At 38.7% G+C, this 13,195-nt stretch overlaps 2 protein-coding genes and 1 long non-coding RNA gene across 6 annotated transcripts; all 3 read left to right on the plus strand.

Annotated features, from left to right (window-relative positions):
- The first annotated feature begins 958 nt into the window (after positions 1 to 958).
- On the plus strand, positions 959 to 9,628 carry LOC113675027 (uncharacterized). 4 transcript variants are annotated; one of them, XM_089201744.1, is made up of 9 exons: positions 959 to 1,252; positions 2,587 to 2,685; positions 4,619 to 4,909; positions 5,413 to 5,483; positions 5,576 to 5,662; positions 5,865 to 6,398; positions 6,862 to 6,924; positions 7,275 to 7,325; positions 8,614 to 9,628. In XM_089201744.1, the coding sequence occupies exons 2-9, from the start codon at positions 2,664 to 2,666 to the stop codon at positions 8,677 to 8,679; spliced, it is 1,185 nt and encodes a 394-aa protein (XP_089057870.1). In that variant the 5' UTR covers positions 959 to 1,252; positions 2,587 to 2,663; the 3' UTR covers positions 8,680 to 9,628. The 4 variants fall into 4 exon arrangements, with proteins under 4 accessions (XP_089057870.1, XP_089057871.1, XP_089057869.1 ...); XM_089201745.1 differs by having other exon boundaries at positions 992 to 1,252; positions 4,622 to 4,909; XM_089201743.1 differs by lacking the exon at positions 959 to 1,252 and adding an exon at positions 2,126 to 2,338.
- Positions 9,629 to 10,186: 558 nt separating this feature from the next.
- Positions 10,187 to 12,234, plus strand: LOC149048125 (uncharacterized). Its single transcript, XM_089201748.1, has 3 exons — positions 10,187 to 10,647; positions 11,027 to 11,136; positions 11,477 to 12,234. The coding sequence occupies exons 1-3, from the start codon at positions 10,332 to 10,334 to the stop codon at positions 12,089 to 12,091; spliced, it is 1,041 nt and encodes a 346-aa protein (XP_089057874.1). The 5' UTR covers positions 10,187 to 10,331; the 3' UTR covers positions 12,092 to 12,234.
- On the plus strand, positions 12,138 to 12,674 carry LOC149048126 (uncharacterized). The gene is made up of 2 exons (XR_016185266.1): positions 12,138 to 12,274; positions 12,395 to 12,674. It is a non-coding gene; the product is annotated as an uncharacterized LOC149048126 (long non-coding RNA).
- The last annotated feature ends 521 nt before the right edge of the window (positions 12,675 to 13,195 follow it).

Below are 13,195 nucleotides of genomic sequence, written 5' to 3' on the forward strand. Positions count from 1 at the left end.
AACTTTAATTGATATTTGCAAAAAGAATTGAACATCAGTTGATGAGAGATTGGAGCACGTTGAATTTGTGTGTGCGGTGTCAGGCAGTAATCCCTTTTAGGAGCCTGGTACCCGGTTCTTTCCTCGGCATCAAATCTTACCCAGGCTTCTTGGGTATGCTTCGCGCTCCCTATGTGCACTAAAATGTATAAAGTTAAAATATGAATTGGTAGAGGAAAGGTTGCTAATTTAACGCATGGTTGGTTGTGCTTCCGTTTGGAAACTACCCTAACATCGTATTCACAGTCGTAAATCAGCATTTTTACTTTAAATTTTTGAACTTGTTTACGTTGGAAAGACACTCATAATTCATGATAACACCTGCACTTGCTTAATACGGAAATTACCTCACTTAATCCGGATTGTATGCAATTGCATTCAGACATCTGCCCGGCTTTGTCTGATTTTCCTGCTGTAAGCAGCTGTCCATTGACATTAGAGCCACGAAAAGATCGAGGAGTACAGAATGAGAACTGGGGAAACCATACAACGGTCTCTCCAGTACGACATGTGCCTGGTTTAATCTTCATACTGACTTATTAAAATATAAGGATGATTTAGCAATTGCTGTAAAGGGCATGTAAAGCAGGTTGTCAAATAAAGAACTGAAAGTGAAAGCAAAGTGACGAATCAGCGATTTCTAAGAAACTAGAAATTAAAGAAAAGGCAATGTTCTCATGCCAAAGTTCTCCAAAACACTGCTTTGCTTGTTTTTTTCCAATTTGTGTTTCCGCCTGTATCCCTCAAATCTAAAGCTGTGTTTTTAATCTCGGCTTGAAGTTTACAGTTATGTTCTTACAAGGGGATTTAGCTTGCTGACCGGGAGTTTTCCCTGATTTATTTCCGTCCTGACCAGTAAATATTGAAGGGAGGGGTCATCGGAGAACAATGAAGGCATCCCAAGAATGATATTTTTAAAGAATTTTTCCGGCTTTTTCTCTCTCTTAGGGCTAGAGTAGACAGGGGTAGAGCGACATTCGCGAGCAAGTTTTAACCTCGGGAAAAACACCGACATCATGACATTGCAATTTCAATTCGTTCGCCGCTCCAGAATAAGCCCATCTTCCCCGCTTCTTAACATTCGCCAATTTCATACTCCTACCTAGTTGTAGCAGCTGTTGAAAAAGGTGATAAATTGATTGATTGGATGCGATTCTTGAATCGAACGACGCCATCAAGGAAACTTGAGCGACGTCTAGGTGCGGGTAATTAGGTACGTATATTGGCATTTACCGGATCAAAGTTGTTATAAAGACAACGCATAGCGCTAATTTCACATCAAGTAAGTGCTTAAAATCAAAAGTTGATGATTCCTTCGTTTTCATCTGATATAAATGGCTGTTAGAAAAGTTCTCTCTTCAGGAGAGAAAGACTAGACGTAAAGCCCCCTCCATTTCGCATTTTCTGCCTAAGAGAAGACAGACCCGCGATCAATTCCTTAGGACTTGTTGTGAGATGGAAGAATTTCTCCAAACTCTGGAAGCATAGGAGTGAAGATAATCGCAAAATTAAATATTTGCTGAACGTATTTCCGCATGGGCAAAGCGCATGGTAAGGTGTGTAGGGTAGGGACGTGAGGAGTAAAAGGAGGGGGGAGGTGTGCGTACAAACTAATCCCGTCAAATTGCTCTCGGAAGGGCGGAAATCAAGTGACTAAATCTCACATCAAAACACAATAATTCAATCAATATGATTAGTTAAAATTTCCTCAAAGCAGTGAATTTCTATAGGCTCAGTTTCTCTTGGTATATGATCTTTTGTGAGGCAATGTATCCTAATCAATTGTGTTTGACATTATCAGTTGTGTCTATTCCTATGTCACAATGGTAACGCCACGCATATCACAACACTCCGAAACCGTTTACTGCGTTGCCCTAGATTATTTCCTTTACCCTTTTTCTCAAAACCAGAGCTGACTTTTCTGCTTTAAACTTTGAGTCATCACATTGATACGTTTGCTTCATTACGGGAATTTTCCCTGACTTATTGCACAGTGCTTATGACTATAAAAATTCATTGGTGACTAAATAATAGGGAGGTCATCACGGATCAGTAAGAAGTTTGATAGATAATCTGTTTCCGTGGTAAGCGTCCGTTTTCATTCGATCATAGAAGGTCATTATCGTAAGCCTAAGTAGTGGGACAAACACCGATCTCCACTTCAGCGTATTGAACGAGGAAGTTACCCTTAAAATCTCTTTAGTATGTCTTGAAGAAAGGTTCTTCGCCGTTTCTTAATTGGTGTTTCCCAATTTCATACTCCAGTAGCGGCGGGGCTGTCGTTGATCGAAGGGAAAAGGTAATCATTTTGTTAAATTTAAAGGGGTTGAAACAGCATTATGAATCGATACACGTCATCAAGGAGATACTTGGACATTTGCCTCTTCCAACTGCGGGCAGTGGTTAAAAACTGGTATTATTGAATTAAGTATGGTACATAAAGGACTGTACTACGCTAATTTAACAGTAATTACAAACGTAGAATTGAAATGCGTTTTTCGTCTCTTTAACCTAACATAAATAACCATTTAAACCATTCCTTTTCAGGAAAGAACGAGTCACTTCCGCCGCGAATTTACCGACAGTACGCCACAAATTCTGAGGGGTTGTTGTAAACTAGAAGAATGGCTCAAAAGTTATGTCACGGTAAGGATGGAAATTGTTGCAAAATTAGATGCTCGGTAAAGTCATTTTCTTATGAGCCAAAAGCTTGTAGCAGGTATGGTAGGGAGTTGAGATATTGACAGGGGAAAGAGGAGAAGGATGCGTTTAAACTTGTTTCGGACGAACTAGGCTGTCTGAAGCGTTGAATTTAATACATTAAGCATCATAACATCACAATTCAATCGTTATGCTCGGTCAAACTTTTCTCAAATAAATGCATGTTTAAACTTAGTTTCTCTCGCTGAGGTCATTACTCGTGTTTTTTTTTTTTATACATTTTTTTGTTTTGTTGTTTGAAACGTTTTGTCGAATCACGAGTGCTTTTAGCAAACAGATCGGAATTTCCTTATCATTAGACAAAGTAATTTAATGGTTCGTTGCTTTACTGAATAAATTTGAGCCAAAACCACCAAAAACAACTTTAAATACTTAAAAGCAATGTACTCTGTTAACCCACCCGGAAGCTATTAGCCGTCAAACTAAAAATTGAAGTCGGGATAGGGAAAGTTAAACATATTTTGCATTCGTAATCTAGCCTTAGATTGTGAATAAATGCCTCGAGTAAAACCTTCAGCTTTGGCATTTTACCGATTTAATCATGTTTAATTAACCTTATTATTGTGCCTGACGTCTTGCGGCTTTCGACATTATGTAATGCTTTTAGAAACTGTTAAATCACTCAACACACACCAGAAATCTACTACTTTTAGTGTGTCTTTTACGAACATTTACGTATTGACTCGAATACGAATTGCTGCATCGACCATATGACGCAGTTCTTTCGGCGTCCAACTCAATCGCTCTATCGTTTAAGTGATCTTCATGACTGCTGTTTTTCATGCTTGCGTTTTAAATCTAAATCCTCGTTCAAACGGCCATGATAGTCGATGATAGTCGATATTTTAAACTCTCATTCACCATCATTGACTATTGTGTTTGCGTTCAAACGGTTCATGAGAATTGACGAGGGTTGACAATCACGCGGTGAGATCGCGTAATTGTAAACAAGTATGGCGCGTTAAGGTCAGCAATTTACCTCCTTTGGACAATCATGTATTCAGACAGATTAATTGCGCAACAATCACCCTCCAGTATCAGGCTCTAGGAGTTTCGAAGTTCATTTCGCGTCAGTTATCACATCGAGCGTTCAACAGAGATTTTACATTTTCTTCCCACCCACCCTCCCATCCCGGGTGATTTTGCGTGGTGTTGTAGGATAGCAGAGAGGTTTATTGAGCATAACATTGGCTGTTGTTTACTTTTCGTTCGTATTCTTTAATTTTTTTTTATGAATTTCTCTCTGTGCCAAAAGGCGAATTGTGTTTTATTTGTGTCAAGGGGCGTAGTTGGGGAATTTCAGTAGGATTTGAAATTTTAGTCAAGAAGAAGTCGCGTGTTGAAGATACTCAAGCCTACTGAGAGATGACAAGAATGAGCTACGAGAAATTCTGCGAAATTTTGACGGCTGCTTTAGTCATTTTACCATATTTCGGTTTGAGCCCGTTTTTGGAAAAACTGCTGACCGAAAAATATCATACAATATCATTTGCTCGTTCAAATGGCAAAAACTATCATCAACTATAATGTCGAATTTTAACATGTCCAAACTACATGATAGTTGATGATAGTCGATGATAGATCGCGTTCAAACGCGCGAGATAGTTGAAACTAGAATCACCTATCATGGCCGTTTGAACGGGGCTTAACTACGCGTGATTCTTTTTTATTAGTTCATAAACATATATTTTTCTGAATCTTCTTCCTTGTTTGAAAACCCACCATATGTTTAGATACTATCGGACGGCTTGCTCTCTCCTGCCGTTTATTTGCAGCAGCTCCAGTTTGTTCTAATTAAAATCATGATCCTTCCATCAAAAGTAGATGCCTGATATCCAGCTTTTATTTTTCCCTTCAGTAGAATCAGTTGTGTCGCTGGATCCTTGTCATCCGTTAACCGAATCTGATGTCTATGAACGTAGGCTTCACGAGGATATCGGTACAAGATGGATGGAATTAGCTCGAAAATTAGGTTTTCAAAAATCGTTGATTGATTCAATAAAGAGTGATAATCCATCTGAAAAGGAACGCTGCGTCGATCTCTTAGTCAAATGGATGGAAAAAGAAGGCAGGGATGAAGCCACTGCTGGTAAACTGGCTAAGGCATTAACAGAGATAGGACTTAAAACTCTGGCTGAAAAATTACTCGGTATGTGCACACAAGTAAATAGTGCTTTGCGTGCGCGCTGATTGGTTAGCTTGGAAGTGAATAGCAAGTACTATTCACCTCTGAGCAGCAGATGGGACAAAATCGCGCGTCAAGAGTTTTTAAAATTTTCTGACCATTATTTGGTATATTGAACTGAAGAAATTAACTAATTTTTTGGTATCTGTGGGGTATATACTAAAACAATGATTTACTTCTGTGTGGTGAATAAAAATTAAAGACGCAGAAAGACTGATCTTAAATCATTACAAATACTTAATTCGATGTATCGTAATAAGTTAAAGTGAGAACTGGACTTTTATAACGAATCGAACTGAGTGATTTTGTCTTACATGTTATTACAATTATGCTGCTGCACCTGTTCACAGACGCCATTTGCAAAATAAAAGCTCCTTTAAGCAAAATTAAGCATATTTCCTTTGTCTGTTTGACGATATTTTGACAATGAAAGAAAAAGTAACTTTTTGATCACCCGTTTACTGCAGGTCCATTAAATGGCAGAAGAAAGATAGTGATTGAGATCACTGGAACCATTAAGCTTAATGATAACAACGAGGTGTGTTTTTGTCCATTTATTTGAAAGAGATATCCTCCTCTTCCTCACTGAGTTCCTTAAATCTCTAAAAATTTATCACTTGATGTTCGCAGGTCATGCTGGGTATCGACTGCGATGGCGGGAAAACTATTTTCTTCATGTGGGAGAGTGAGAGAAAAGAATTTAAGACATCCCCCGAGGTAAGCAACAATTTTACAGATCCATATTCTCTCGTTTTAAAGCGGTGTTTAAAATGGTGCATTAGTTCGTTTTTATCGGAGGCATTTCTATGTTATTCGGTATTATAAAAGAGAAAAATTATGTGAATGACGAACAAATATCACAAGTTTTATGAAATTAGTATCTAATGGTTGTTGATTTAAGTTATATACTGCGCTGTAGGAACTGAAGAACTATGTAAACGCTAGCAGCCACATTCCTGCTGCGGAGAGTGTTGAAAATACTGGCGAAATGGGTTTATCGGTAGAAAAGGCGAACAGTGGTTTTTCCGAAGAAGACGGAGAAGAGCAAAGAATTTCCAGCCAGTTGGTGGATCTCCGAGGAAAGCTGATGGACATGGTGAAGAGTTTGGAGATACCCGAACTAAAGGGAGATACTTTTTCGAGGACCAGAAAGTTGGATTTCATCGATAAACATAGTCGAACTTTACAGGAGCTGTACACCAAAGTAACTGGAATGACAAGAGGGGCTTGTCATTGCAGCCATATCCTTAGAGAAACTTTCTACGGTTTTTCCCTCCTCAGCCTGAGATCAGTGCACAATGATCTCAGTGCTCGTCTTCAGGACCTAGAATCGGAAGAAGATAAAATGACAGAGGAGGAGAAAAAAAAATTGAAAAACCTAGTATCGTACCGAAAAGGCAGGAAAAATCAAATTACGCAGCTGGAGAAACTTTGGATACGACGTTTCTTTCCGGTATGTTATCAAGAATTATCTACGTCAAGTTACTCCACTCTGTAAGATATTTTAAATGCTAGGATATTCATTGTTAGTTGAGTTTGAATGAGTCATTCATAAGTTTGGTCTTTCGAAAACTAGAAGCCTAAATACTGGAAATTAGTGGACTAAAAAATCCTTTACTCGATGGCTTAACGATTAATACGGGTGGATATTCTGCTCATTGCTCTCATCTATCCTCGTCCTTACGATGCTTAGAAAAAATTCTACGTAAATTTAGCAAAATGTTCGCCCGTTTTATATGTAAAACCATCGAATAAGTTATTTTGGGCATTGTACTGTATTTTCGTGGTTGTAAACTGTTTACGAGCTTTAGAAACATCGAGGACATAGACGAACAGTCTCATGCTGGATTTAGCAATGCACTATGCTATCACCTGGTCTTCTTTTTCGTCCCCATTTTGTTATTTTCAATTTACAGGCAGATGAGTTCAAGAGGCCAAAAACAGTCCCTTCTCCAAGGCAAACTGAGATAACATCTAAGGTGTTTAAAATATTTCCAGTTTCTATGCATACTTTAACGTTCGAAAGTATTCTCGACTCTCTAAAGATTGTGATTTCTTTCTTTGCAGTTTTCTGCCAGTAGCAGATTGCACGAGCGTGTTTTCGAGTTTCAATTCGTTTTTTCTGATCTATTCATCTTTAAGAAAAAGTTTCGCTGACTGATAAAAGTGGAACAGTTGTTGACTGGCTTCAATTTCCTTTCGAACAGAGTGAACACAAGGAGGAAATCACTGTATAACAAGATTAATCTACGAACCGTTCCCTACCCTCTGCGAGGTTCTTTGGAAATGACCTTGTTGTGATGTGTATTCAATTTTCTCGTTTGAACAGGAACCCAGATCAAGTACAGAAGGAGCCCGGCCAAAAGAGTCTATAACAAAGGTAAGAGATTTGTTATCCATGTAAAGTATTAAAACGCCCCCAATAATAAATTCCTTAGAACACTGGAGACTATTTGAGTTACACCTGTGTAACAAATGTTGTGATTACTGATTTTATCTCACAAAAATTAACTTTCCTTGACCTTAATTCAAAGTAAACGAGAGTAAGATATGAGTTTATCGTGATAGGTCGACGCAACATTTACCGAACAGAGCGTGATAATTAATAATAATAATTTATGTATAGAAATGATCCTTGTAGGTGAGCTGCAATTGGGGCAATTGCAGAAAAGAAGTCTCTCATCAGTAATTCTCCTTACTGTCTGCCAAATGATTCTCATTATGTTAGTCCGGAGAATCTGGAATCGGATCAATTCGTAATCCCATAATTGATATTTTGCTCTATTTTTATCTCTCAAGAGGAAATCCTGTCTTGGTCACTCCTGGGAGTTAAAGTTTAAACTCTCTTGGGTACTGAGTTGCTTAAATTACAGCTTTTTTGCGAGTATCATTTCTTCACTTGAATTTCATTCGCAGCTCAAATCAGAATTTATTTCATCAAGATTGTGAATGACAATAATAATGATAACGTCGATAATAAGTAATTATTTGGAAAGCAGAAATTGTTCCTATACCACACGTTAAATAATCGTTTTGTATGTCACTTTTAAGTGAATTATCAATTTGAGCATCTTTTTCTGAGCCTTGCCTTCTAAGCTTCATTGTTCGGAGATCAATAAATGTGCTCCTGTCAAAATTTAACCCTCTTACGTTATGATAACATGTTCAAGGAAGCTAAGATAAAGGTGTTCTTCTTGTAGTAGCACAGCTGGTTTAGTAGTGGGCTTGACTATTCATATCCTAACATCAGTATGCATATTTTCCTTGCTGTTTTCCATAAATTTCCGACGGTATCGACAAAGAGAATTTGATTACGAGCTTCTTTGGTAACGTTGGTGATCACTTCCTTTATTCTCATTACTTTGATGTTTGATTTAGCGCTGATATTGTAAGGAGAAATTAGATGCTGGTCATTCCTAGGGGTTTAACCCTTTAACTCCCATCAGTGACCAAGAGAGAATTTCTCCTTACAGTGTCAATGCAATGTCAAGCAGACAAGTGATGAGAGTAAAAAAAAAATGGCGGAATTTTTAGTTGATCCAATACCAAATTCTCCATACTAACATCATAAGAATTGTGTGGCAGATAGTAAGGAGAATTACTGATGAGATCCTGGGAGTGAAAGGGTTAAGGGTTGATAAACTCTAACGGTACGTTTTTCATTGCAGTCAAAGATCCCTAGGATGACGAAGAATAAAACGCAAGACAAAGCATCTTGTGTCCCTACGTCTTAGAAAAAAGATAATGATAGATATCCGGATAAAGATTCTAGGGACGAGATATAAGCAATCGGCCGTCGTCGTTCGTCGGAGGATGCGACTGTTATCTTGATTAGAGTGGATACTCCGGAGTTAGATTTACCGACACCAGATAGCCTGATCTTTCCGTGGTTGGCATTACATCCTTGGCTAAATTTTTCCAAGTTAATGGCAGGGACAGGAAGTTAAGGCAAAGGATTTGAGATCTGGATGACTCAAGTTCAAAATCGTCAGTGGGCAGTCCCGATCGAGTCCAACGCCTTAACTCTCCCTCCTCCCCCCTCCTTCCCCCATCCTCCCCCCATCCTCCCCTTACTGTACTTTCAGTAATCACTGGCATATTTACAATGTACGTACAATCTCCACAATAATTGCAGAGTTGTTAGATATATCTTATCGAAATTCTTCATTTAGTAGAACGCTCTACAAACTCTCTATGGACAAATCAAATGAAATGATTAGTTCCGATGAAATCCTTTGTAAAAGACTGGCATGGCTCAGGCAGAATCTAAATTTTTTTCCTTAGGAAATATATTTTTTTTTAACCTAAATCACTCTATACTTTTGTGAAGTACCTAGTGAATTAGGTATGATTTATATTATATGTTTGGCTCCAACTAAGATTTCAAATCAAAGTCCGAGGTCATTTGGGTTTCAACTCTGAAGTTGAATTTCTTAGACTTAGACTTAGATTTCATCGGTCTTGTCTGGCCCGCATTCCCACTGAGGCCTACGGATAGTGAGTACTAAAGCGTGCACTCTATAGTTAGGTTAATCAGAGCCATTCAATATCAGAGTTAAAGAATGGTTTCGACGAAGAGAGGCGAGAGAAGTAAATCTGCTGTTAGTAAAATTGTAGCGGAGGAAAGAGAATGGTAAACTTTGTCAATCATTTTCGTAAAAGATGAACAGTGCGGCAATGAAACTCCTTCTCAGCGTTCTTAATTGAAACTGCATTTTGGCTATTAAGATTTTTCTTCTTTCTCCCCGATTGAGAGATTTCATTAGCGCATCTTTCCCCTTTTGACAAGGAATCATTCGAGCAGTGTTTGATGTTTACCCGTTTCCATCGAACAAATTACATATTACTGATTCGCTCTAAATATCAGAATCGATTGTGCCTACAAAGTGCACATGAAGTCAGAGAAAGAAGTTCAGTTTCGCCAAGTTTCTTAGAACCGGGGCTCGACCGCGCCCGCGAACAACGAGTGAGAGCAGATGGCATGCGCAGTGAAAGATAGCTCATTCTCGTTCCCAGAGTCTTCGCCCCCTGGGACGAAGGCTGTAAATGACGTAGCCCACAGATTACTACATCACGGGCGACGAGCGGGGATAGAAAAAACGACCCAAATATGAGCGGTCAGTGGTGAAACAGCTTTTATACTTCATATAGAGACATATAATTTGTTGTTCCAGAGACAATCGTGTTGTAAAGCCGAAATGTTAACAGTTTACTTCACAGTTTAAGCAATTTTTCAAAAGTGTTGATTGAACTCATATCTTTTACTGCTTTAATAAACAATGGAGGCTTCGGAGAGGGAGTCAGTGGCATTCGGAAAGGCACCAAGAATAATTATATATATGGTTTGTAGCTAGCTGCGTGACGTGCGTGACGAAAAAAAAGTATCATGATTTCCGGTTGTCAAAAATGTCAATCAAATTTGGCAGGAACTTGGTTTTCGCACTGTAGTTTGCTTTTCCTGGAAGATTTTGCCATGGATGAAGACCAAAAGCCAACAATGTTAAGAGATTTAGAGATCGACTTTTTGAAAGAACATCTCAATATCTTTTATGTTGAAGGCAATTATTGTTTTGGATATTTCGAGGGAAACAGAGCAGAGATGGATGATCTGTTAGTTTCATTTCAGGCATTGAACTCCACGTGTTATGTACTTACAGAAAGCTATTCAAAAGAGAAAAACCACAACATATTTTCTCAAACAGGTAAATAATCTCTCAGTATTTTAAAGTGCACAGATCTCGGTTTCCTATCCTGACTCTCCTAATTCTGGGATAATTTAATTGAGAAGAATCGCCGTCTTTCAGAGTTTATGGTAAATTTCTTCAAAGGCAGTCTTACGCGATTTGCGAGATGCTGCGTCTGAACTACCTATTTATATTTCATTTTAGTTTCTTTGTGTTTGTTGTTATTGCTGTTGTTATTTTTTTTTATTCATTTATCTCTACCTAAAAGGTCTATTCGGTTTAAAAATAGCGGACAGTGGCTTTGGTGCAAAGGTTTGGATCAAAGGTCTGGCTCTTATTGACACCTTTACACGTAAACCGAAAATAAGGCATGTTGCTTAACAACTCCATCTGACAGCACCTCCCGTACTTGAAAACAACCGCGGAAATGTCCCCATACAGTTGTTTGGCCACCCCTTTTCAATCTCTAGCAGTGAAACTCGACATTGTATACATGGATCCACAAAGGTTGGTTACAATTACAGTAAATGGATTAGCAAACATTCAAATTTTAAGTAAAAAAAGAGGTCAATCGAGAAATGATAACGGAAACTGAGAGTCAAGAGGTTGAATTTAAGCTTATTCAAATGGACTGATTAATTTTCTTTTTACGAGGATCAAAATGTTACAGGAGTTTTAAGTTATATGTTTCATAACCAATTTACCCAAAGAAATATGAGGGGGAAGGGTGTTGGCAATAGTAGTGAAGTCAGTAAAAATCACAGATGATATCGCAGCTGGGAGAAGAATGTAATTTCATTTTGCTCTCGTAGAACACACCTGTATTAAAATCTTCTGTACCAATTAGGATGCCCGAGGAAGTTATACCTGCAAGAGTGACTACGCTAATGTACACGACTATACAAGAAAAACTAGAATACACTTGCAGAATTCGAGAAAATTGGATTGCCCGGCAGTCATGCAGATTCGATGTATTCGGGTGTACAACGATTACTTCATCGACAAAGCAAGGTTCCTATCAGATAATAGCTTGGTGATGGCTAAGAAGGCTATTCTAAAAGAAATCAATGCCAAATCGAAGAGTGACTTAGGGTTTAGTTTCCGTACTTCGACTCGGTTCCACGTGAAGATCCCGTTAAGCTCTTCCCATGTCAACCACCCTGTCGGGGACTCGTCCAAGATAGGACAATACGTCGATAAACGTGTAGTTGACAAAATCTACGACCTCGTAAAGCAAAATATAACTAACCTTTCTGAGGTGCAAAGGTCTCTTGATAAATATGTTCGGGAGGATCTATTTTCAGGCCATCCCGAGGAACGAAGGCCAAAGAAAACAAATAGGCGATACTACCCTTGTCGCCAGGACTTGCGAAACCACATTGCCAAGGCGATTTCAGCAGTGAAGTATTGCGATGACGACCAAGAAGCATTGGGTAAAAAAAATAGAAGATTGGCAAACTAAGTCTCCCAAAAGCAACTTCTTTTACCGTACCAGAGACGCTGTCATTAACGAAAAAGATGAACCAAGACCTAGAACTCCTGAGGAAACCTTCCTCTTTGTACATTAAGAGCCATGGCAACAACGAATGCTTGAAAGATATGGTAGTGAACTGGCCCTGATGGACGCCACGTACAAAACGACAAGGTACGCAGTTCCTCTTTTTTTCGTTTGTGTACATACCAACGTGGGATACAAGGTTGTGGCTGAATTCATATGTCATTCCGAAGATCTCTTTGACGTCCCATATCTTTTGTTCAATTATAGGAGAAATACCGCGGTCTGTAAGATGTGCAAAGACGACGATGGAGAGGATTGGCTTGGGTGCGATAGCTGTGGCCAGGTTCTCCATGCAAGTTGTCTGGATGTGCCTTTCGCGGAGACGCTTACGCAACATTTCACCTGCCCTTAGGGTGGCTTCTTGTCAGTACAAGTAGAGTTTAAATTTTAAAGCTGACTATAACAATGAACCAGATGATGAACTTAATATCATGTACAGACCTTAATTTGCAAGATAAGAAATACAGTCCTTGGTAGTCAATTAAGATAGATTTTCACGAGTGTCAATGGTGCAGAATCGTAACTTGATGGAGCCAACAGTGGACAACATCCCAGAATTCAAACTTTGTGATTTTTTTCTCGGCTTAAACGCAAAGTCAGTTGTTCAATTGAATAGGAAGAAAAACATTTCGAACGGAAAACAGAATTATTTGCACGTGTGGATCTTTTGAGAAAAGGTCTCCTAAACGAGTGGTCTTGATTATAAATATTTAAGGAATGGTAAATACATTAGCCTTAACATGGCTGTTTCTCGAAGCTCAGTGTTTTCCTACTTGCCTTTTTTCCACGTGAATTGGGGGCGATTGAATAGATATAATATGCAGTAAAAGAAGTTCAGCTGATGGCAATTTTAAATTTCTCATCTTAGGCTGTGGATACAAAATTCAAATGAAAAGGAAGCTAACTGATTAGTGCTTTGAACAAGTCAAGATACGTTTTTTTCGTCACACAACAAGTTACATAACGTTAATATCATTCTTCTTGATGCCTTTCCCGGTGTCACCAATG

This window comes from Pocillopora damicornis, chromosome 3 (genome assembly GCF_964200805.1).
Source record: "Pocillopora damicornis chromosome 3, jaPocDami1.2, whole genome shotgun sequence".
Lineage (NCBI taxonomy): Eukaryota > Metazoa > Cnidaria > Anthozoa > Scleractinia > Pocilloporidae > Pocillopora > Pocillopora damicornis.